Source organism: Hypanus sabinus, unplaced genomic scaffold (genome assembly GCF_030144855.1).
Source record: "Hypanus sabinus isolate sHypSab1 unplaced genomic scaffold, sHypSab1.hap1 scaffold_1298, whole genome shotgun sequence".
Classification (NCBI taxonomy): Eukaryota; Metazoa; Chordata; class Chondrichthyes; order Myliobatiformes; family Dasyatidae; genus Hypanus; species Hypanus sabinus.
In genome coordinates, this window is record NW_026779365.1 from 83,635 (window position 1) to 109,394 (window position 25,760).

Consider the following 25,760-nt stretch of genomic DNA (forward strand, 5'->3'; position numbering starts at 1 on the left):
ACCGGTCAAGGTACAGATCTCCCCCTAAAAGAGAGCGACTGAGAGACACCGATCAGTGTACAAATCTCCCCTCAGAGAGAGGGACTGAGAAACACCGGTCAGAGTACAGACCTCCCCTGAGAGAGAGGGACTGAGAGACACCGGTCAGTGTACAGATCTCCCCCTGAGAGAGAGGGACTGAGAGACACCGGTCAGTGTACAGATCTCCCCGAGAGAGAGGGACAGAGAGACACCGGTCAGTGTACAGATCTCCCCCTGAGAGAGAGGGACTGTGAGACACTGGTCAGTGTACAGATCTCCCCCGAGAGAGAGGGACTGAGAAACACTGGTCGGTGTACAGATCTCCTCCTGAGAGACACCGGTCAGTGTACAGATCTCCCCTGAGAGAGAGGGACTGTGAGACACTGGTCAGTGTACAGATCTCCCCCGAGAGAGAGGGACTGAGAAACACTGGTCGGTGTACAGATCTCCCCCCGAGACAGAGGGACTGAGAGACACCGGTCGGTGTACAGATCTCCCCCTGAAAGAGAGGGACTGAGAGACACCGATCAGTGTACAGATCTCCCCCCGAGAGAGAGGGACTGAGAGACACCGGTCAGTGGACAGATCTCCCCCCCCAGAGAGAGGGACTGAGAGACACCGGTCAGTGTACAGATTTCCCTGAGAGAGAGGGACTGAGAGACACCGGTCAGTGTACAGATCTCCCCCCCAGAGAGAGGGACTGAGAGACACCGGTCAGTGTACAGATTTCCCCAAGAGAGAGGGACTGAGAGACACCGGTCAGTGTACAGATCTCCCCTGAGAGAGAGGGACTGAGAGACACCGGTCAGTGTACAGATCTCCCCCTGAGAGAGAGGGACTGAGAGACACCGGTCAAGGTACAGATCTCCCCCTGAGAGAGAGGCACTGAGAGACACCGGTCAAGGTACAGATCTCCCCCTAAAAGAGAGCGACTGAGAGACACCGATCAGTGTACAGATCTCCCCTCAGAGAGAGGGACTGAGAAACACCGGTCAGGGTACAGACATCCCCTGAGAGAGAGGGGCTGAGAGACACCGGTCAGTGTACAGATCTCCCCTTGAGAGAGAGTGACTGAGAGACACCGGTTAGTGTACAGATCTCCCCCTGAGAGAGAGGGACTGAGAGACACCGGTCAGTGTACAGATCTCCCCCTGAGAGAGAGGGACTGAGAGACACCGGTCAGTGTACAGATCTCCCCCTGAGAGAGAGGGACTGAGAGACACCGGTCAGTGTACAGATCTCCCCCGAGAGAGAGGGACTGAGAAACACTGGTCGGTGTACAGATCTCCTCCTGAGAGACACCGGTCAGTGTACAGATCTCCCCTGAGAGAGAGGGACTGTGAGACACTGGTCAGTGTACAGATCTCCCCCGAGAGAGAGGGACTGAGAAACACTGGTCGGTGTACAGATCTCCCCCCGAGACAGAGGGACTGAGAGACACCGGTCAGTGTACAGATCTCCCCCTGAGAGAGAGGGACTGAGAGACAACGGTCAATGTAGATCTCCCCCTGAAAGAGAGGGACTGAGAGACACCGATCAGTGTACAGATCTCCCCCCGAGAGAGAGGGACTGAGAGACACCGGTCAGTGGACAGATCTCCCCCCCCCAGAGAGAGGGACTGAGAGACACCGGTCAGTGTACAGATTTCCCCGAGAGAGAGGGACTGAGAGACACCGGTCAGTGTACAGATCTCCCCCTGAGAGAGAGGGACTGAGAGACACTGGTCAGTGTACAGATCTCCCCCTGAGATAGAGGGACTGAGAGACACCGGTCAGTGTACAGATCTGCCCCCGAGAGAGAGGAACTGAGAGACACCGGTCAGTGTACAGATTTCCCCGAGAGAGAGGGACTGAGAGACACCCGTCAATGTACAGATCTCCGCCCGAGAGAGAGGGACTGAGAGACACCGGTCAGTGCACAGATCTCCCCCCGAGAGAGAGGGACTGAGAGACACCGGTCAGTGTACAGATCTCCCCTCAGAGAGAGGGACTGAGAAACACCGGTCAGAGTACAGACCTCCCCTGAGAGAGAGGGACTGAGAGACACCGGTCAGTGTACAGATCTCCCCCTGAGAGAGAGGGACTGAGAGACACCGGTCAAGGTACAGATCTCCCCCTGAGAGAGAGGCACTGAGAGACACCGGTCAAGGTACAGATCTCCCCCTAAAAGAGAGCGACTGAGAGACACCGATCAGTGTACAGATCTCCTCCTGAGAGAGAGGGACTGAGAGACACCAGTCAGTGTACAGATCTCCCCCTGAGAGAGAGGGACCGAGAGACACCGGTCAGTGTACAGATATCCCCCTGAGAGAGAGGGACTGAGAAACACTGGTCGGTGTACAGATCTCCCCCCGAGACAGAGGGACTGAGAGACACCGGTCGGTGTACAGATCTCCCCCTGAGAGAGAGGGACTGAGAGACACTGGTCAGTGTACAGATCTCCCCCTGAGATAGAGGGACTGAGAGACACCGGTCAGTGTACAGATCTGCCCCCGAGAGAGAGGAACTGAGAGACACCGGTCAGTGTACAGATTTCCCCGAGAGAGAGGGACTGAGAGACACCCGTCAATGTACAGATCTCCGCCCGAGAGAGAGGGACTGAGAGACACCGGTCAGTGCACAGATCTCCCCCCGAGAGAGAGGGACTGAGAGACACCGGTCAGTGTACAGATCTCCCCTCAGAGAGAGGGACTGAGAAACACCGGTCAGAGTACAGACCTCCCCTGAGAGAGAGGGACTGAGAGACACCGGTCAGTGTACAGATCTCCCCCTGAGAGAGAGGGACTGAGAGACACCGGTCAAGGTACAGATCTCCCCCTGAGAGAGAGGCACTGAGAGACACCGGTCAAGGTACAGATCTCCCCCTAAAAGAGAGCGACTGAGAGACACCGATCAGTGTACAGATCTCCTCCTGAGAGAGAGGGACTGAGAGACACCGGTCAGTGTACAGATCTCCCCCTGAGAGAGAGGGACTGAGAGACACCGGTCAGTGTACAGATCTCCTCCTGAGAGAGAGGGACTGAGAGACACCGGTCAGTGTACAGATCCCCCCCTGAGAGAGAGGGACTGAGAGACACCGGTCAGTGTACAGATCTCCCCCTGAGAGAGAGGGACTGAGAGACACCGGTCAGTGTACAGATCTCCCCCTGAGAGAGAGGGACTGAGAGACACCGGTCAGTGTACAGATATCCCCCTGAGAGAGAGGGACTGAGAGACACCGGTCAGTGTACAGATCTCCCCCTGAGAGAGAGGGACTGAGAGACACCGGTCTGTGTACAGATCTCCCACTCAGAGAGAGGGACTGAGAGACACCAGTCAGTGTACAGATCTCCCCCTGAGAGAGAGGGACCAAGAGACACCGGTCAGTGTACAGATCTCCCCCTGAGAGAGAGGGACTGAGAGACACCGGTCAGTGTACAGATCCCCCCCTGAGAGAGAGGGACTGAGAGACACCGGTCAGTGTACAGATCTCCTCCTGAGAGAGAGGGACTGAGAGACACCGGTCAGTGTACAGATCTCCCCCTGAGAGAGAGGGACTGAGAGACACCAGTCAGTGTACAGATCTCCCCCTGAGAGAGAGGTACTGAGAGACACCAGTCAGTGTACAGATCTCCCCCTGAGAGAGAGGGACTGAGAGACACCGGTCAGTGTACAGATCTCCCCCTGAGAGAGAGGGACTGAGCGACACCGGTCAGTGTACAGATCTCCCCCTCAGAGAGAGGGACTGAGAGACACCGGTCAGTGTACAGATCTCCCCCTGAGAGAGAGGGACTGAGAGACACCGGTCAGTGTACAGATCTCCCCCTGAGAGAGAGGGACTGAGAGACACCGGTCAGTGTACAGATCTCCCCCTGAGAGAGAGGGACTGAGAGACACCGGTCAGTGTACAGATCACCCCCTGTGAGAGAGGGACTGAGAGACACTGGATCTCCCCCTGACGTTTGATTTGAAAGCCTGAGGACCTGTTACAAGATATTGAATAGGGGCTTTTATTTTTCAGCTCGATTATTGATATCTCTCTCTCTCCCTCTCTCCCTACTTCCTCCTTCTCCCCCTCTATTAACCCTCACATCTTGCCTCCCTCCTCTCCCTCTCCACCCCCCTCCAGAGCCCCCTCGGGTGAGTGTCTTCGCCCAGCCCTCGGGCACGGGTCCCCGGGTCCTGCTGGTGTGTGAGGCCAGCCAGTTCTTCCCGCTGGCCGCTGACTTCGCCTGGGTGGTGCGGGCCCCCGGGGACGATCCCGAGGCGGAGCCGGTCCCCGTCGAGCCGCTGCTTTTCGGCAGCCACCGGCGCAACCGGGACGGCACCTTCAACCTGTCGGCCGAGGTGGCCCTGGACGGCTGGCCGGAGGGCGACCCGCCCCCTCTCTACACCTGCCTGGTGACCCACCCGGGGCTGGAGGCCCCCCTCTCCGTCAGCATCCGGCCGCGGCCTCCCGCCGGTGAGTACGTGGGTCCTTCGGCGGGGAGGAGGGAGGGAGGGGGTTAACGGAGCGGGAAACTCGGAGATGCGCAGCGCACAGTTGTTCCGACCACTCTAGAAGCCGCCAGGAATTTCTAAGCTCCATGCACCCATCGAAAAGTCTCTTAAAAGACCCTATCGTATCCGCCTCCACCACCGTTCCCGGCAGCCCATTCCACACACTCTCCACTCTCTGAGTAAAAAACTCACCCCCGACATCTCCTCTGTACCTACTCCCCAGCACCTTAAACCCGTGTCCTCTTGTGGCAACCATTTCAGCCCCGGGAAAAAGCCTCTGACTATCCACACGATCAATGCCTCTCATCATCTTACACACCTCTATCAGGTCACCTCTCATCCTCCGTCGCTCCGAGGAGAAAAGGCCGGGTTCACTCAACCTATTCTCATAAGGCATGCTCCCCAATCCAGGCAACATCCTTGTCAATCTCCTCTGCACCCTTTCTATGGCTTCCACGTCCTTCCTGCAGTGAGGCGACCAGAACTGAGCACAGTACTCCACGTGGGGTCTGACCAGGGTCCTATATAGCTGCAACATTACCTAACTGGGTGGGGTGGGGGGGAGAGAGAGGGTTGATCCCCCCTTCCTGACCGTGGAGCAGCTGCACGTGACTGGGAGAGGGCGACCGGACGGGTCTAACTGGGTGGGGGGGAGAGAGAGGGTTGATCCCCCCTTCCTGACCGTGGAGCAGCTGCCCGTGACTGGGAGAGGGCGACCGGACGGGTCTAACTGGGTGGGGTGGGGGGGAGAGAGGGTTGATCCCCCCTTCCTGACCGTGGAGTAGCTGCCCGTGACTGGGAGAGGGCGACCGGACGGGTCTAACTGGGTGGGGTGGGGGGAGAGAGAGGGTTGATCCCCCCTTCCTGACCGTGGAGCAGCTGCCCGTGACTGGGAGAGGGTGACCGGACGGGTCTAACTGGGTGGGGGGAGAGAGGGTTGATCCCCCCTTCCTGACCGTGGAGCAGCTGCCCGTGACTGGGAGAGGGCGACCGGACGGGTCTAACTGGGTGAGGGGGAGAGAGAGGGTTGTTCCCCCCTTCCTGACCGTGGAGCAGCTGCCCGTGACTGGGAGAGGGCGACCGGACGGGTCTAACTGGGTGGGGGGGGGAGAGAGGGTTGATCCCCCCTTCCTGACCGTGGAGCAGCTGCCCGTGACTGGGAGAGGGCGACCGGACGGGTCTAACTGGGTGGGGTGGGGGGGAGAGAGGGTTGATCCCCCCTTCCTGACCGTGGAGTAGCTGCCCGTGACTGGGAGAGGGCGACCGGACGGGTCTAACTGGGTGGGGTGGGGGGAGAGAGAGGGTTGATCCCCCCTTCCTGACCGTGGAGCAGCTGCCCGTGACTGGGAGAGGGTGACCGGACGGGTCTAACTGGGTGGGGGGAGAGAGGGTTGATCCCCCCTTCCTGACCGTGGAGCAGCTGCCCGTGACTGGGAGAGGGCGACCGGACGGGTCTAACTGGGTGAGGGGGAGAGAGAGGGTTGTTCCCCCCTTCCTGACCGTGGAGCAGCTGCCCGTGACTGGGAGAGGGCGACCGGACGGGTCTAACTGGGTGGGGGGGAGAGAGAGGGTTGATCCCCCCTTCCTGACCGTGGAGCAGCTGCCCGTGACTGGGAGAGGGCGACCGGACGGGTCTAACTGGGTGGGGTGGGGGGGAGAGAGAGGGTTGATCCCCACTTCCTGACCGTGGAGCAGCTGCCCGTGACTGGGAGAGGGCGACCAGACGGGTCTAACTGGGTGGGGTGGGGGGAGAGAGGGTTGATCCCCCCTTCCTGACCGTGGAGCAGCTGCCCGTGACTGGGAGAGGGCGACCGGACGGGTCTAACTGGGTGGGGGGGGAGAGAGAGGGTTGATCCCCCCTTCCTGACCGTGGAGCAGCTGCCCGTGACTGGGAGAGGGCGACCGGACGGGTCTAACTGGGTGGGGAGAGAGAGGGTTGATCCCCCCTTCCTGACCGTGGAGCAGCTGCCCGTGACTGGGAGAGGGCGACCGGACGGGTCTAACTGGGTGGGGTGGGGGAGAGAGAGGGTTGATCCCCCCTTCCTGACCGTGGAGCAGCTGCCCGTGACTGGGAGAGGGCGACCGGACGGGTCTAACTGGGTGGGGTGGGGGGGAGAGAGGGTTGATCCCCCCTTCCTGACCGTGGAGCAGCTGCCCGTGACTGGGAGAGGGCGACCGGACGGGTCTAACTGGGTGGGGAGAGAGAGGGTTGATCCCCCCTTCCTGACCGTGGAGCAGCTGCCCGTGACTGGGAGAGGGCGACCGGACGGGTCTAACTGGGTGGGGTGGGGGGGAGAGAGAGGGTTGATCCCCCCTTCCTGACCGTGGAGCAGCTGCCCGTGACTGGGAGAGGGCGACCGGACGGGTCTAACTGGGTGGGGTGGGGGGGAGAGAGAGGGTTGATCCCCCCTTCCTGACCGTGGAGCAGCTGCCCGTGACTGGGAGAGGGCGACCGGACGGGTCTAACTGGGTGGGGTGGGGGGAGAGAGGGTTGATCCCCCCTTCCTGACCGTGGAGCAGCTGCCCGTGACTGGGAGAGGGCGACCGGACGGGTCTAACTGGGTGGGGTGGGGGGGAGAGAGAGGGTTGATCCCCCCTTCCTGACCGTGGAGCAGCTGCCCGTGACTGGGAGAGGGCGACCGGACGGGTCTAACTGGGTGGGGTGGGGGGGAGAGAGGGTTGATCCCCCCTTCCTGACCGTGGAGCAGCTGCCCGTGACTGGGAGAGGGCGACCGGACGGGTCTAACTGGGTGGGGGGGGAGAGAGGGTTGATCCCCCCTTCCTGACCGTGGAGCAGCTGCCCGTGACTGGGAGAGGGTGACCGGACGGGTCTAACTGGGTGGGGGGGGAGAGAGGGTTGATCCCCCCTTCCTGACCGTGGAGCAGCTGCCCGTGACTGGGAGAGGGTGACCGGACGGGTCTAACTGGGTGGGGGGGGAGAGAGGGTTGATCCCCCCTTCCTGACCGTGGAGCAGCTGCCCGTGACTGGGAGAGGGTGACCGGACGGGTCTAACTGGGTGGGGGGGGAGAGAGGGTTGATCCCCCCTTCCTGACCGTGGAGCAGCTGCCCGTGACTGGGAGAGGGCGACCGGACGGGTCTAACTGGGTGGGGTGGGGGGGAGAGTGGGTTGATCCCCCCTTCCTGACCGTGGAGCAGCTGCCCGTGACTGGGAGAGGGCGACCGGACGGGTCTAACTGGGTGGGGGGGAGAGAGGGTTGATCCCCCCTTCCTGACCGTGGAGCAGCTGCCCGTGACTGGGAGAGGGCGACCGGACGGGTCTAACTGGGTGGGGGGAGAGAGAGGGTTGATCCCCCCTTCCTGACCGTGGAGCAGCTGCCCGTGACTGGGAGAGGGCGACCGGACGGGTCTAACTGGGTGGGTTGGGGGGGAGAGTGGGTTGATCCCCCCTTCCTGACCGTGGAGCAGCTGCCCGTGACTGGGAGAGGGCGACCGGACGGGTCTAACTGGGTGGGGGAGAGAGAGAGGGTTGATCCCCCCTTCCTGACCGTGGAGCAGCTGCCCGTGACTGGGAGAGGGCGACCGGACGGGTCTAACTGGGTGGCGGGGAGAGAGGGTTGATCCCCCCTTCCTGACCGTGGAGCAGCTGCCCGTGACTGGGAGAGGGCGACCGGACGGGTCTAACTGGGGGGGGGGAGAGAGGGTTGATCCCCCCTTCCTGACCGTGGAGCAGCTGCCCGTGACTGGGAGAGGGCGACTGGACGGGTCTAACTGGGTGGGGGGGGAAAGAGAGGGTTGATCCCCCCTTCCTGACCGTGGAGCAGCTGCCCGTGACTGGGAGAGGGCGACCGGACGGGTCTAACTGGGTGGGGTGGGGGGAGAGAGGGTTGATCCCCCCTTCCTGACCGTGGAGCAGCTGCCCGTGACTGGGAGAGGGCGACCGGACGGGTCTAACTGGGTGGGGTGGGGGGAGAGAGGGTTGATCCCCCCTTCCTGACCGTGGAGCAGCTGCCCGTGACTGGGAGAGGGCGACCGGACTGGTCTAACGGGGGGGGGGGGGGAGAGAGGGTTGATCCCCCCTTCCTGACCGTGGAGCAGCTGCCCGTGACTGGGAGAGGGTGACCGGACGGGTCTAACTGGGTGGGGTGGGGGGAGAGAGGGTTGATCCCCCCTTCCTGACCGTGGAGCAGCTGCCCGTGACTGGGAGAGGGTGACCGGACGGGTCTAACTGGGTGGGGTGGGGGAGAGAGAGGGTTGATCCCCCCTTCCTGACCGTGGAGCAGCTGCCCGTGACTGGGAGAGGGCGACCGGACGGGTCTAACTGGGTGGGGTGGGGGGAGAGAGGGTTGATCCCCCCTTCCTGACCGTGGAGCAGCTGCCCGTGACTGGGAGAGGGCGACCGGACGGGTCTAACTGGGTGGGGTGGGGGGGGGAGAGAGGGTTGATCCCCCCTTCCTGACCGTGGAGCAGCTGCCCGTGACTGGGAGAGGGCGACCGGACGGGTCTAACTGGGTGGGGTGGGGGGAGAGAGGGTTGATCCCCCCTTCCTGACCGTGGAGCAGCTGCCCGTGACTGGGAGAGGGCGACTGGACGGCTCTAACTGGGTGGGGTGGGGGGAGAGAGGGTTGATCCCCCCTTCCTGACCGTGGAGCAGCTGCCCGTGACTGGGAGAGGGCGACCGGACGGGTCTAACTGGGTGGGGGGGGAGAGAGGGTTGATCCCCCCTTCCTGACCGTGGAGCAGCTGCCCGTGACTGGGAGAGGGCGACCGGACGGGTCTAACTGGGTGGGGTGGGGGGAGAGAGGGTTGATCCCCCCTTCCTGACCGTGGAGCAGCTGCCTGTGACTGGGAGAGGGCGACCGGACGGGTCTAACTGGGTGGGGGAGAGAGGGTTGATCCCCCCTTCCTGACCGTGGAGCAGCTGCCCGTGACTGGGAGAGGGCGACCGGACGGGTCTAACTGGGTGGGGTGGGGGGAGAGAGGGTTGATCCCCCCTTCCTGACCGTGGAGCAGCTGCCCGTGACTGGGAGAGGGCGACCGGACGGGTCTAACTGGGTGGGGTGGGGGGGGGAGAGAGGGTTGATCCCCACTTCCTGACCGTGGAGCAGCTGCCCGTGACTGGGAGAGGGCGACCGGACGGGTCTAACTGGGTGGGGTGGGGGGAGAGAGGGTTGATCCCCCCTTCCTGACCGTGGAGCAGCTGCCCGTGACTGGGAGAGGGCGACTGGACGGGTCTAACTGGGTGGGGTGGGGGGAGAGAGGGTTGATCCCCCCTTCCTGACCGTGGAGCAGCTGCCCGTGACTGGGAGAGGGCGACCGGACGGGTCTAACTGGGTGGGGAGAGAGAGGGTTGATCCCCCCTTCCTGACCGTGGAGCAGCTGCCCGTGACTGGGAGAGGGCGACCGGACGGGTCTAACTGGGTGGGGTGGGGGAGAGAGAGGGTTGATCCCCCCTTCCTGACCGTGGAGCAGCTGCCCGTGACTGGGAGAGGGCGACCGGACGGGTCTAACTGGGTGGGGGGAGAGAGAGGGTTGATCCCCCCTTCCTGACCGTGGAGCAGCTGCCCGTGACTGGGAGAGGGTGACCGGACGGGTCTAACTGGGTGGGGTGGGGGGAGAGAGGGTTGATCCCCCCTTCCTGACCGTGGAGCAGCTGCCCGTGACTGGGAGAGGGCGACCGGACGGGTCTAACTGGGTGGGGTGGGGGGTGAGAGAGGGTTGATCCCCCCTTCCTGACCGTGGAGCAGCTGCCCGTGACTGGGAGAGGGCGACCGGACGGGTCTAACTGGGTGGGGTGGGGGGAGAGAGGGTTGATCCCCCCTTCCTGACCGTGGAGCAGCTGCCCGTGACTGGGAGAGGGCGACCGGACGGGTCTAACTGGGTGGGGGAGAGAGGGTTGATCCCCCCTTCCTGACCGTGGAGCAGCTGCCCGTGACTGGGAGAGGGCGACCGGATGGGTCTAACTGGGTGGGGGGGAGAGAGAGGGTTGATCCCCCCTTCCTGACCGTGGAGCAGCTGCCCGTGACTGGGAGAGGGCGACCGGACGGGTCTAACTGGGTGGGGTGGGGGGGAGAGAGAGGGTTGTTCCCCCCTTCCTGACCGTGGAGCAGCTGCCCGTGACTGGGAGAGGGTGACCGGACGGGTCTAACTGGGTGGGGTGGGGGGGGGAGAGAGGGTTGATCCCCCCTTCCTGACCGTGGAGCAGCTGCCCGTGACTGGGAGAGGGTGACCGGACGGGTCTAACTGGGTGGGGGGAGAGAGGGTTGATCCCCCCTTCCTGACCGTGGAGCAGCTGCCCGTGACTGGGAGAGGGTGACCGGACGGGTCTAACTGGGTGGGGTGGGGGGAGAGATGGTTGATCCCCCCTTCCTGACCGTGGAGCAGCTGCCCGTGACTGGGAGAGGGCGACCGGACGGGTCTAACTGGGTGGGGTTGGGGGGAGAGAGGGTTGATCCCCCCTTCCTGACCGTGGAGCAGCTGCCCGTGACTGGGAGAGGGCGACCGGACGGGTCTAAGTGGGTGGGGTGGGGGGAGAGAGAGGGTTGATCCCCCCTTCCTGACCGTGGAGCAGCTGCCCGTGACTGGGAGAGGGTGACCGGACGGGTCTAACTGGGTGGGGGGAGAGAGGGTTGATCCCCCCTTCCTGACCGTGGAGCAGCTGCCCGTGACTGGGAGAGGACGACCGGACGGGTCTAACTGGGTGGGGTGGGGGGGAGAGAGAGGGTTGATCCCCCCTTCCTGACCGTGGAGCAGCTGCCCGTGACTGGGAGAGGGCGACCGGACGGGTCTAACTGGGTGGGTGGGGGAGAGAGAGGGTTGATCCCCCCTTCCTGACCGTGGAGCAGCTGCCCGTGACTGGGAGAGGGTGACCGGACGGGGGTCTAACTGGGTGGGGTGGGGGGGAGAGAGGGTTGATCCCCCCTTCCTGACCGTGGAGCAGCTGCCCGTGACTGGGAGAGGGCGACCGGACGGGTCTAACTGGGTGGGGGGAGAGAGAGGGTTGATCCCCCCTTCCTGACCGTGGAGCAGCTGCCCGTGACTGGGAGAGGGCGACCGGATGGGTCTAACTGGGTGGGGGGGAGAGAGAGGGTTGATCCCCCCTTCCTGACCTTGGAGCAGCTGCCCGTGACTGGGAGAGGGTGACCGGACGGGTCTAACTGGGTGGGGTGGGGGGGGGAGAGAGGGTTGATCCCCCCTTCCTGACCGTGGAGCAGCTGCCCGTGACTGGGAGAGGGTGACCGGACGGGTCTAACTGGGTGGGGGGAGAGAGGGTTGATCCCCCCTTCCTGACCGTGGAGCAGCTGCCCGTGACTGGGAGAGGGTGACCGGACGGGTCTAACTGGGTGGGGGGAGAGAGGGTTGATCCCCCCTTCCTGACCGTGGAGCAGCTGCCCGTGACTGGGAGAGGGCGACCGGACGGGTCTAACTGGGTGGGGTGGGGGGGAGAGAGGGTTGATCCCCCCTTCCTGACCGTGGAGTAGCTGCCCGTGACTGGGAGAGGGCGACCGGACGGGTCTAACTGGGTGGGGTGGGGGGAGAGAGAGGGTTGATCCCCCCTTCCTGACCGTGGAGCAGCTGCCCGTGACTGGGAGAGGGTGACCGGACGGGTCTAACTGGGTGGGGGGAGAGAGGGTTGATCCCCCCTTCCTGACCGTGGAGCAGCTGCCCGTGACTGGGAGAGGGCGACCGGACGGGTCTAACTGGGTGAGGGGGAGAGAGAGGGTTGTTCCCCCCTTCCTGACCGTGGAGCAGCTGCCCGTGACTGGGAGAGGGTGACCGGACGGGTCTAACTGGGTGGGGTGGGGGGGAGAGAGAGGGTTGATCCCCCCTTCCTGACCGTGGAGTAGCTGCCCGTGACTGGGAGAGGGCGACCGGACGGGTCTAACTGGGTGGGGTGGGGGGAGAGAGAGGGTTGATCCCCCCTTCCTGACCGTGGAGCAGCTGCCCGTGACTGGGAGAGGGTGACCGGACGGGTCTAACTGGGTGGGGGGAGAGAGGGTTGATCCCCCCTTCCTGACCGTGGAGCAGCTGCCCGTGACTGGGAGAGGGCGACCGGACGGGTCTAACTGGGTGAGGGGGAGAGAGAGGGTTGTTCCCCCCTTCCTGACCGTGGAGCAGCTGCCCGTGACTGGGAGAGGGTGACCGGACGGGTCTAACTGGGTGGGGTGGGGGGGAGAGAGAGGGTTGATCCCCCCTTCCTGACCGTGGAGCAGCTGCCCGTGACTGGGAGAGGGCGACCGGACGGGTCTAACTGGGTGGGGTGGGGGGAGAGAGAGGGTTGATCCCCCCTTCCTGACCGTGGAGCAGCTGCCCGTGACTGGGAGAGGGCGACCGGACGGGTCTAACTGGGTGGGGTGGGGGGAGAGAGGGTTGATCCCCCCTTCCTGACCGTGGAGCAGCTGCCCGTGACTGGGAGAGGACGACCGGACGGGTCTAACTGGGTGGGGTGGGGGGGAGAGAGAGGGTTGATCCTCCCTCTGCGATTGGAAAGTCGTGTGTAACGATGTGGGGGGTGTGGAGGGGGGGTTAATGTTCTCTCTGGCGGGAGGAACTAGTCTGGCAATGAAAGGGGTAATTTGTCAGTGGACGGGTGCTGTTTTTGGGGAGGGAGAGAGGGAGAGAGCGGGGAGGGAGTGGATGGAGAGAGGGAGAAAGAAGTGAGAGGGAGGGAGAGAGGGAGAGAGTGTGCGAGGGGGAGGGAGGGGATGGAGAGAGGGAGAAAGAAGTGAGAGGGAGGGAGAGAGGGAGAGAGTGTGCGAGGGGGGAGGGAGGGGATGGAGAGGGAGAAGGAAGTGAGAGAGAGGGAGGGAGAAAGAGTGAGAGTTAGGGGGGAGGTTGGGGAGGGAGAGAGTGAGAAAGTGAGTGAGGAGAGAGGGAGAAAGAAGTGAGAGAGAGGGAGGGAGAAAGAGTGAGAGTGAGGGGGGAGGGAGGGGATGGAGAGAGGGAGAAAGAAGTGAGAGAGGGAGGGAAAAGAGTGAGAGTGACGGGGAGGGAGTGGAGGGAGAGAGAGGGGTGAGAGAGAGAGAGAGAGAGAGAGAGAGAGGGAGGGAGAATTAACCCTCTCTCTGCTGGACACAGACACCAGTTTCCCCGAACATTAACCCTCTCCCTCCTGGTTATACGCACCGTCTGTCGACCGCGCCCCCTCCCTATCACCGCCAGCGCTGGCACGGGTTTGATGCGGGTCCGACGGGCAGGGGTCAGCGACCGGGAGGGAGTTCAACCTTCCTTGAGACGAGGGTGAGGGATGGGCATCAGAATCCGGTTCGCCATCACTGGCGGGCGCTGTGGAGCCTGTCGCCCTGTGGCTGCTGGACGGCGCCGTTCGTGACAATTTGACCAGCCAACTGCCGCAAGCAGGGCATCTGTGGAAAAAGCCAAACTGAAGTAACCAGTGCAGGGAGGGGAATAGCAAGCGGTGCGGCGGCGTCCGCGGAAATCGGCCGGCGGAGGGGAAGAAGCTGTTTCTGAAGGGGTTGAGTGTGTGCCTTCAGGCTCCTGTACCTCCTGTCTGGTGAGAAGGGGGTGCGCCCTGGGTCTTGACGGGTCGCCGACTTCCGAAGGGTTCCTGGACGCTGGCGGCGTCCCGTGCTCGACTCTACGACTCTCATCCATGCCAACATGCAGCCATTAACCAGAGGCAAACTCCCTTTCCGATTGAGCAATGAGTGCTGCTGATCGGAAGGAAGGAGTTAATCCGCTCTCCGAAAGGGAGGCTGGAGGTCGGTTTTGGCAGGGAGGGGGTTAATCCCCTCTCTGGCGGAAGGCAGTCATCTGTTTCCGGGAAAGAGGGGGTTAATCCCCTCTCTGACAGGGGTGCAGGCATCTGTTTCGGGAGAGAGGGAGTTAATCCTCTCCCTGATGGAGAGTGAGCATCTGTTTGCGAGAGAGAGGGAGTTGATCCCTTCCCTGACGGGGAGCGGACATCTGTCTGGGAGATACAGGGTTAATCCCTTCCCTGATGGGGAGCGGACATCTGTCTGGGAGATACAGGGTTAATCCCTTCCCTGATGGGGAGCGGACATCTGTCTGGGAGATACAGGGTTAATCCCTTCCCTGATGGGGAGCGGACATCTGTCTGGGAGATACAGGGTTAATCCCTTCCCTGATGGGGAGCGGACATCTGTCTGGGAGATACAGGGTTAATCCCTTCCCTGATGGGGAGCGGACGTCTGTCTGGGAGATACATGGTTAATCCCTTCCCTGATGGGGCTGTTTCAGGCAGAGAGGGGTTGGGTGCCTGTTTCCGGGAGAGAGAGGGTTAATTCCCTCTCCAACAGACGGGTGGGTGCCTGTTTTAATAGACAATAGACAACAGGTGCAGGAGTAGGCCACTCGGCCCTTTGAGCCAGCACCGCCATTCACTGTGATCATGGCTGATCACCCACAATCAGTACCCCGTTCCTGCCCTCTCCCCATATCCCTTGACTCCGCTATCTTTCAGAGCTCTATCTAACTCTCTCTCGAAAGCATCCAGAGAATTGGCCTCCACTGCCTTCTGGGGCAGAGCATTCCACATATCCACCAGTCTCTGGGTGAATAAGTTTTTCCTCAACTCCGTTCTAAATGGCCCCCCCCCTATTCTTAAACTGTGGCCTCTGGTTCTGGACTCCCCCCAACATCAGGAACATGTTTCCTGCCTCCAGTGTGTCCAATCCCTTAATAATCTTATATGTTTCAATCAGATCCCCTCTCATCCTTCTGAATCCCAGTGTATTCTGAGAGTGAGAGAGGGTTAATCCCCTCTCCAATGGGGGCTGGGGTGGGTGCCAGTTTCAGGGAGAGAGGGGGTTAATCCCCTCTCCGACTGGGGGGGGAGGTGGGCGTCTGTTTCCGGAAGAAAGGGGGTTTGTCAGTCGAGGCACTGAGTTCACAAGTCAGTTGCAACTTGCTAAAACTCTGCCTGGGCCCCGTCTGGAGGATCGCGTCCGATTCCGGTTGCCCCATGGCAGGAAGGATGTTGGGGCTTTGGAGAGGGGGCAGAAGAGGGTCAGCGAGAGGCTGGGTAAACTCGGGCTGTTTTCTCCGGAGCGACAGAGGCCGAGGGGAGATCTGAGAGAGGTTTGCAGGATTGTCAGAGGCACAGATTGAGTGGACAGAGTTGAAATGTCTAACGCCATTGAAGGTGAGGCGGGGGGGGGGGGGGTTTGAGGGGTAAGTTTTTCACCCAGACCTCCGTTCGTCTCATAGACCATGGATTTGTGCTTTGGAAAATTTCCAGGGCGCAAGCCTGGGCAGGGTTCTTTTTTATAAGACGCCTATTCCCCCACGGACAGAAGATAGTAGGCCGGGAAGCATCCGTTTGAAGAGGGCGGGGGCAGGGGCCCTATAAAAAAGTTGGGGGGGGGAAGAAAAGCCAATCAGAGGAAAGATCAAGGGGCGGGGGAGGGAAGCAGGGAGGGGATAGGCCAGAGGTGAAGAAGGAATGTAAGGGGAAAGCACTATGGGTAGTAGAAGAAGGCAGAATCATGAGAGAGGTGATAGGCAGCTGGAGGAGGAGGCAGAGTGAAGGTGGGATGGGGGAAGGGGGAGGGAGGGAATTACCGGAAGTTGGAGAATTCGATGCCCCCCTCCTTCTTCAGTCCTGACGAAGGGTCTCGGCCCGAAACGTTGACAGCTCATTTCCACGAATGCTGCCCGACCTGCTGAGTTCATCCAGCTTGTTTGTACGTGTTGATTCGACCACAGCATCTGCAGTGTAATTAGAATTAATGGTAAGACTCTTGGCAGTGTGGAGGATCAGAGGGATCTTGGGCTCCGAGTCCAGGGGACGCTCAAAGCAGCTGCGCAGGTTGACTCTGTGGTTAAGAAGGCGTACGGTGTATTGGCCTTCATCAATCGTAGGATTGAGTTTAAGGGCCGAGAGGTAACGTTGCAGCTATATAGGACCCTGGTCAGACCCCACGTGGAGTACTGTGCTCAGTTCCGGTCGCCTCACTACAGGAAGGACGTGGAAGCCATAGAAAGGGTGCAGAGGAGATTTACAAGGATGTTGCCTGGATTGGGGAGCATGCCTTATGAGAATAGGTTGAGTGAACTCGGCCTTTTCTCCTCGGAGCGACGGAGGACGAGAGGTGACCTGATAGAGGTGTACAAGATGATGAGAGGCATTGATCGTGTGGATAGTCAGAGGCTTTTTCCCCGGGGCTGAAATGGTTGCCACAAGAGGACACGGGTTTAAGGTGCTGGGGAGTAGGTACAGAGGAGATGTCGGGGGTGAGTTTTTTACTCAGAGAGTGGCGAGTGAGTGGAATGGGCTGCCGGGAACGGTGGTGGAGGCGGATACGATAGGGTCTTTTCAGAGACTTTTGGATGGTGCACGGAGCTCAGAACGATAGAGGGCCAAATCGGGAGAGAGATTCTCGGCTGTAGGTCGGCACAACATCGTGGGCTGAAGGGCCTGTGATATGCTGCAGCTATCTCAGTTCTGTGTCCTGTGTCATGAAATGTCTCTATGCAATGACAATCGAGAAAGCAATTGTAGATTAGCGTAGGTGCGTGTATTAAACAGCTTAATTAAAAAAGTGCAAAAACTGAAATAAAACTACACCAGACAAGGTAGAATGACACAAAACTACACCAGACTACCCGAAACGACACAAAACTACACCAGACTACCCGGAACGACACAAAACTACACCAGACTACCCGGAACGACACAAAACTACACCAGACTACCCGAAACGACACAAAACTACACCAGACTACCCGAAACGACACAAAACTACACCAGACTACATGAAACGACACAAAACTACACCAGACTACCTGAAACGACACAAAACTACACCAGACTACCCGAAACGACACAAAACTACACCAGACTACCCGAAACGACACAAAACTACACCAGACTACCCGAAACGACACAAAACTACACCAGACTACCCGAAACGACACAAAACTACACCAGACTACCGGGACCCGACAGAAAACTACACCAGACGACCCGAAATGACACAAAACTACACCAGACTACCGGGACCCGACAGAAAACTACACCAGACTACCTGAAACGACATAAAACTACACCAGACTACATGAAACGACACAAAACTACACCAGACTACATGAAACGACACAAAACTACACCAGACTACCCGAAACGACACAAAACTACACCAGACGACCCGAAACGAAACAAAACTACACCAGACTACCCGAAACGACACAAAACTACACCAGACTACCCGAAACGACACAAAACTACACCAGACTACCCGAAACGACACAAAACTACACCAGACTACCCGAAACGACACAAAACTACACCAGACTACCCGAAACGACACAAAACTACACCAGACTACCCGAAACGACACAAAACTACACCAGACTACCCGAAACGACACAAAACTACACCAGACTACCCGAAACGACACAAAACTACACCAGACTACCCGAAACGACACAAAACTACACCAGACTACCCGAAACGACACAAAACTACACCAGACTACCCGAAACGACACAAAACTACACCAGACTACCCGAAACGACACAAAACTACACCAGACTACCCGAAACGACACAAAACTACACCAGACTACCCGAAACGACACAAAACTACACCAGACTACCCGAAACGACACAAAACTACCCCAGACTACCTGAAACGACACAAAACTACACCAGACTACCCGAAACGACACAAAACTACGCCAGACAACCGGAAACGACACAAAACAACACCAGACTACATGAAACGACACAAAACTACACCAGACTACCCGAAACGACACAAAACTACACCAGACTACCCGAAACGACACAAAACTACACCAGACTACCCGAAACGACACAAAACTACACCAGACTACCCGAAACGACATAAAACTACACCAGACTACCCGAAACGACACAAAACTACACCAGACTACCCGAAACGACACAAAACTTCACCAGACTACCCGAAACGACACAAAACTACACCAGACTACATGAAACGACACAAAACTACACCAGTCTACCTGAAACGACACAAAACTACACCAGACTACCCGAAACGACACAAAACTACACCAGACTACCTGAAACGACACAAAACTACACCAGACTACCCGAAACGACACAAAACTACACCAGACTACATGAAACGACACAAAACTACACCAGACTACCCGAAACGACACAAAACTACACCAGACTACCCGAAACGACACAAAACTACACCAGACTACCCGAAACGACACAAAACTACACCAGACTACCCGAAACGACATAAAACTACACCAGACTACCCGAAACGACACAAAACTACACCAGACTACCCGAAACGACACAAAACTTCACCAGACTACATGAAACGACACAAAACTACACCAGTCTACCTGAAACGACACAAAACTACACCAGACTACCCGAAACGACACAAAACTACACCAGACTACCCGAAACGACACAAAACTACACCAGACTACCCGAAACGACACAAAACTACACCAGACTACCCGAAACGACACAAAACTACACCAGACTACCCGAAATGACACAAAACTACACCAGACTACCCGAAACGACACAAAACTACACCAGACTACCCGAAACGACACAAAACTACACCAGACTACCCGAAACGACACAAAACTACACCAGACTACCCGAAACGACACAAAACTACACCAGACTACATGAAACGACACAAAACTACACGAAACGACACCAAACTACACCAGTCTACCTGAAACGACACAAAACTACACCAGACTACCCGAAACGACACAAAACTACACCAGACTACCTGAAATGACACAAAACTACACCAGACTACCCGAAACGACACAAAACTACACCAGACTACCCGAAACGACACAAAACTACACCAGACTACCCGAAACGACACAAAACTACACCAGACTACCCGAAATGACACAAAACTACACCAGACTACCTGAAACGACACAAAACTACACCAGACTACCGGAAACGACACAAAACTACTCCAGACTACCCGAAACGACACAAAACTACACCAGACTACCCGAAACGACACAAAACTACACCAGACTACCTGAAACGACACAAAACTACACCAGACTACCCGAAACGACACAAAACTACACTAGACTACCCGAAACGACACAAAACTACACCAGACTACCTGAAACGACACAAATCTACACTAGACTACCTGAAACGACACAAAACTACACCAGACTACCTGAAACGACACAAAACTACACCAGACTACCCGAAACGACACAAAACTACACCAGACTACCCGAAACGACACAAAACTACACCAGACTACCCGAAATGACACAAAACTACACCAGACTACCTGAAACGACACAAAACTACACCAGACTACCGGAAACGACACAAAACTACACCAGACTACCCGAAATGACACAAAACTACACCAGACTACCTGAAACGACACAAAACTACACCAGACTACATGAGACGACACAAAACTACGCCAGACTACCTGAAACGACACAAAACTACACCAGACTACCCGAAACGACACAAAACTACACCAGACTACCCGAAACGACACAAAACTACACCAGACTACCTGAAACGACACAAAACTACACCAGACTACCCGAAACGACACAAAACTACACTAGACTACCCGAAACGACACAAAACTACACCAGACTACCTGAAACGACACAAAACTACACTAGACTACCTGAAACGACACAAAACTACACCAGACTACATGAAACGACACAAAACTACACCAGACTACCTGAAACAACACAAAACTAGTCTACCGGAAACGACACAAAACTACACCAGACTACATGAAACGACACAAAACTACACTAGACTACCCGAAACGACACAAAACTACACCAGACTACCTGAAACGACACAAAACTACACCAGACTACCCGAAACGATACAAAACTACACCAGACTACCCGAAACAACACAAAACTACACCAGACTACCTGAAACGACACAAAACTACACCAGACTACCTGAAACGACACAAAACTAGTCTACCGGAAACAACACAAAACTACACGAGACTACCCGAAACGACACAAAACCACACTAGACTGCGTGAAATGACACAAAACCACACTAGAATACCTGAAACGACACAAAACTACATTAGACCAGCCCTACTTGGGTCTACATTCAGTGCACAAAACAGTGCAAGACAGTATAATAATAAACAAGACAAAAGGCACAGTAAAGGACAAATTACAATATTAGTGATGTAAATTTAAATGTAAACAAAGTTGAGCAGGAATTGAGAAAGAAATGAGCAAAAAATTGCTTTGTGTGGTGTCTCTCTCTCTCCCTCTCTCTGCCTCTCTCTCCCTCTCTGTCAGTCAGTCCAGGCTCTGGGAATTGAGGGGTCTGATGGCTTAGGGGATGAAACTGTTACACAGTCTGATCATGAGAGCCCGAATGCGTCAGTATCTTTTGACAGATGGCAGGAGGGAGAATTGTTTATGTGAGGGTTGATGCCAGATATGGGGGGGGGGGAGTGGGGTTAAACTATGAGGAGACATCGAGTTGCCTGGGACTGTACTGGTTGGAATTCGGAAGGATGAGAGGAGATCTTCTAGAAACGTATAAAATTATCAGATCGATCGATCAGGTAAGATCGAGGCAGGAAAGTCGATCCCTCTGGTAGGTGAGACTAGGGGACAGAGCCTCAAGATTCGGGGGAGAGGATCTGGGATGGAGATGAGGAGGGACTGCTTTTCGCAGGGGGGGTGACCCTGTGGAATTCTCTGCCCCGTGAAGCAGTGGGGGCTGCCTCGGTGAATATATTTTAGACCAGGTTGTGTAGAACTTTGCATAGGAGGGGAATTAAGGGTTAAGGGGAAAAGGGAGGTCAGTGGAGATGAGTCCATGGCCAGATCAGCCGTGACCTTATCGAGTGGTGGGGCGAGATCGACGGGACAGATGGGTGACTCCTGATGACCCCCATCAGTGGGGACACGCCCTCTTCTCAATGCCACCATCAGGGAGGAGGTACGGGAGCCTGAAGACACACACTCAGAGATTCAGGAACAGCCTCTTCCCCTCTGCCATCAGGGAGGAGGTACAGGAGCCTGAAGACACACACTCAGCGATTCAGGAACAGCTTCTTCCCCTCTGCTGTCCGATTTCTGAACGGAACCACGAACACCACCTCCCCTTCTCCCGCGCCCCCCCCATGAGAAACATGATTTAAGTACGTATCCATAACCTTTCAATTGAAATTATTAGTTTTCACGCGTGTGGACTGTGGCGCGCTCCCACGACGCAGGCCGGTGATAGGGAACCGGACTTGGATTTGCAGAGGTTTGATTAGTGCAGGCTGTCACGTCGCCTCTCCGTCACGGCACCGATGCGTTAACACTCCCTGAGGAGCTGAGCTGGGCAGACTTACATCTCAATCGTTTCCCTTGCAGACGAGACGGCGGGTTACCTGCGAATCATTTACCAGGGGGTGTTGCTGTCCGCGTTACTGCTGGTGGCTGGGATGTACCTGCGCAGAGGCAACAGGACCCCGTCTGGTGAGATACACCTCTGGTTCGAAACACTCCTGGTACAGGGGGAGTCCCACTCGCATCACTGTCACAGAGGGAGTACGGTCGGCCCTCCTTATCCGCGGATTCCGCACGCGCGGATACAACCGACCGCGGATCGCGAAAACCCGGATGTGCTCTTCCAGCACTTGTTGTTCGAGCATGTACAGACTTTTTTTCTTGTCATTATTCCCTGAACAATGCAGCACAACAACCATTTTACATTGTATTAGGTATTATAAGTAATCTAGGGATGATTTAAAGTATACGGGAGGGTGTGCGTGGGTTATCGTGGATCGGGATCGAAAAAAATCGGAAGTTCTCTTACTAACTAAGTCGGAACAGGTACATCTGGTATTATTTAGCGTCAGTTAGTCAAACGTTTATATAGTATATATTTTACCTTTCTATGCATTTAAAACACTTAATAACGTATGTTTCAGCGCCGGGCTTGGGAACGGAAGTTCTCGGGACAGACCGCTCCCGAGTGCCGGGTTGAAGTGAGGGTCAAAACCCCAAAACCCAATAATTAAACCACTGCGTTGCTCAGTAATAATTGTAGCTTTCATCGGGGCAGAGCCTTTCTCACTTTTTCCTTTAAATAAGGTCAGGGGCTCCGCCGGGTCCTAATGTCCACCGCACCGTGACGGGTTAAACAAGGTCCGGGGTTCCGCCGGGTCCTAATGTCCACCGCACCGAGACGGGTTAAATAAGGTCCGGGATTCCGCCGGGTCCTGATGTCCACCGCACCGAGACGGGTTAAATAAGGTCCGGGGTTCCGCCGGGTCCTGATGTCCACCGCACCGAGACGGGTTGAATAAGGTCCGGGGTTCCGCCGGGTCCCAATGTCCACCGCACCGAGACGGGTTGAATAAGGTCCGGGGTTCCGCCGGGTCCGGATGACCACCGCACCGAGACGGGTTACATAAGGTCCGGGGTTCCGTCGGGTCCCGATGTCCACCGCACCGAGACAGGTTAAATAAGGTCCGGGGTTCCACCGGGTCCTGAGGTCCACCGCACCGAGACGGGTTAAATAAGGTCCGGGGTTCCGCCAGGTCCTAATGTCCACCGCACCGAGACGGGTTAAATAAGGTCCGGGATTCCGCCGGGTCCCAATGTCCACCGCACCGAGACGGGTTGAATACGGTCCGGGGTTCCGTCGGGTCCCAATGTCCACCGCACCGAGACGGGTTAAATAAGGTCCGGGGTTCCGTCGGGTCCCAATGTCCACCGCACCGTGACGGGTTAAATAAGGTCCGGGATTCCGCCGGGTCCTAACGTCCACCGCACCGAGACGGGTTAAATAAGGTCCGGGGTTCCGTCGGGTCCCAATGTCCACCGCACCGAGACGGGTTAAATAAGGTCCGGGGTTCCACCAGGTCCTGAGGTCCACCGCACCGAGACGGGTTAAATAAGGTCCAGGGTTCCGCCGGGTCCTAATGTCCACCGCACCGAGACGGGTTGAATAAGGTCCGGGGTTCCGCCGGGTCCTGATGTCCACCGCACCGAGACGGGTTAAATAAGGTCCGGGGTTCCGCCGGGTCCTGATGTCCACCGCACCGAGACGGGTTGAATAAGGTCCGGGGTTCCGCCGGGTCCTGATGTCCACCGCACCGAGACGGGTTGAATAAGGTCCGGGGTTCCGCCGGGTCCTGATGTCCACCGCACCGAGACGGGTTAAATAAGGTCCGGGGTTCCGCCGGGTCCTGATGTCCACCACTCCGAGACGGGTTAAATAAGGTCCGGGGTTCCGCCGGGTCCTAATGTCCACCGCACCGAGACGGGTTAAATAAGGTCCGGGGTTCCGGCGGGTCCTGATGTCCACCGCACCGAAACGGGTTGCATAAGGGACTTGAGCACCCGCGAATTTTGGTATCCGCAGCGGGGTGGGTGGGGGGGGGTCCCGGAACCGATCCCCTTGTGGATAAGGAGGGCCAACTGTATCTCATTACCCTTGTTACGGAGGGTGTGAAGGGATTTGAAACTTTGAAATTAACTCTTTCCTTTGCCCCGTTTCACTCCTCAGAAATGCGTCCCAGCGTCCCAGGACCAGTCAAGGTGAGATGTTTATTCCCTGTAAAATAATTCTGTCCTGTAAAATCAGTCTCTCCCCCCCCCCCCACCCCTTTCTAACTCTCCCGCCTCTCCCCCGTATTTACTCTGCTCTCTGCCTGTTACAGACAACGGAAGATTAAAGGGAACGGAGGGGCCTGTGCGGGAGGCGAGGGAGTGAGGGGAAGCCTGGCCTCACACTCTTCCCTTCTACCCTCCACTCTGGACAGCCATCCCTTCCCGTTCCCTCCCCCTCCGCTCAACGCCCTTCAGCTCCCGGTGTCGTCACCCTCAGGGCGACGGGCAGAGGGGGCTTGGACGGACCCGGTCCGCTGCTCCCTGAATGCGGCCGAGAGGGCGCTGTGTCTCTGTCGGACGAGGTGCCGGGTTCGAGAGATCTGCTCGGACCCCGTCTGGAGTGTTCGAGAGGTTCCGGTCACACCGTTGCACGGAAGGGGGTGGGAGACTCGGAGAGGAGCTTTGCACCGAGACGCTGCCTGGATTCGAGCTCGGACGGACGTGGGGCATTTCCTCTGGTTCGCTGGATGGACTGGAAGGCGGGACTAGTTTCGTTAGGTCTTTAACTGTTAATTTAATTAGTGGGCACAACTTCATGTGCTGCATTCTATGTTCAATGCGCTGAACGGTGGGGAGTGTGGAGGGACAGAGGGACCTCAGTGTACGGGGGTAGGACACACACCGTGAACGGTGGGGAGTGTCGAGGGACAGGGGGACCTCGGTGTACGAGGGTAGGACACGCACCGTGAACGGTGGGGAGTGTCGAGGGACAGGGGGACCTCGGTGTACGAGGGTAGGACACACACCGTGAACGGTGGGGAGTGTCGAGGGACAGGGGTACCTCAGTGTACGGGGGTCGGACACACACCGTGAACGGTGGGGAGTGTCGAGGGACAGGGGGACCTCGGTGTGCGAGGGTCGGACACACACCGTGAACGGTGGGGAGTGTCGAGGGACAGGGGGACCTTGGTGTACGGGGGTAGGACACACACCGTGAACGGTGGGGAGTGTCGAGGGACAGGGGGACCTTGGTGTACGAGGGTCGGACACACACCGTGAACGGTGGGAGTGTCGAGGGACAGGGGGACCTCGGTGTACGGGGGATAGGACACACACCGTGAACGGTGGGGAGTGTCGAGGGACAGGGGGACCTCCGTGTACAAGGGTGGGACACACTCTTTGAATAGTGGGGTGAATCACTTCCAACTCTCTACCCAATTCCCTGCCTCTAACTCCCTCCAAGCCTCAAACTCCTGCAACTCCCTCCAATCCCCTCCCCAAATGCCTCTGCCTCTGCCTCACTCCAAAGATTTAGGCCTTTCAACACCCCACCCCCCTCCACTTTTGACCCATCCCGGTACTGGGAACCTGTCAAGGATACTGTCAATAAAGTTTGGGCTACGGAGACCGAGCTGTGTCTGTCTGTCTGTCCCTGGAGTGGGTCTTGGAAGGTCCGAGGAAGATGAGGTGAGAGGGTCTCAGGATGAGTCGGGGGTGGGTTCTAGGCTTTGGGGATGAAGGGCAGAGCCTGGGTCTGAGAGTGAGGAGCAGATTTAATAGATGAGGGGCGGAGACTGGATGGGGAGGTGTCTGGGGGAATTAAGGAGGGGTGCGAGGTCTGGGCAATGAGGCAGGGTCTGGAGGATTGAGAAGGGGAGGGGTGGGGTCAGGATGATCGAGGAGCATGCGGAACCTGGGGTGTTGATGAGAGGGCGGGGTCTGGGGGGGGTTGAGGAGGGGGCAGGG

At 58.3% G+C, this 25,760-nt stretch overlaps 1 protein-coding gene across 1 annotated transcript; it reads left to right on the forward strand.

The window, feature by feature from the left end:
* Positions 1-4,128: 4,128 nt before the first annotated feature.
* Positions 4,129-25,419, forward strand: LOC132386771 (tapasin-related protein-like; the record flags this gene model as incomplete). The annotated part of the gene is made up of 4 exons (XM_059959104.1): positions 4,129-4,461; positions 21,828-21,932; positions 23,971-24,002; positions 24,125-25,419. Coding segments are annotated over 4 exons (485 nt in total), but the record flags the coding sequence as incomplete, so codon positions are not given.
* Positions 25,420-25,760: the final 341 nt, after the last annotated feature.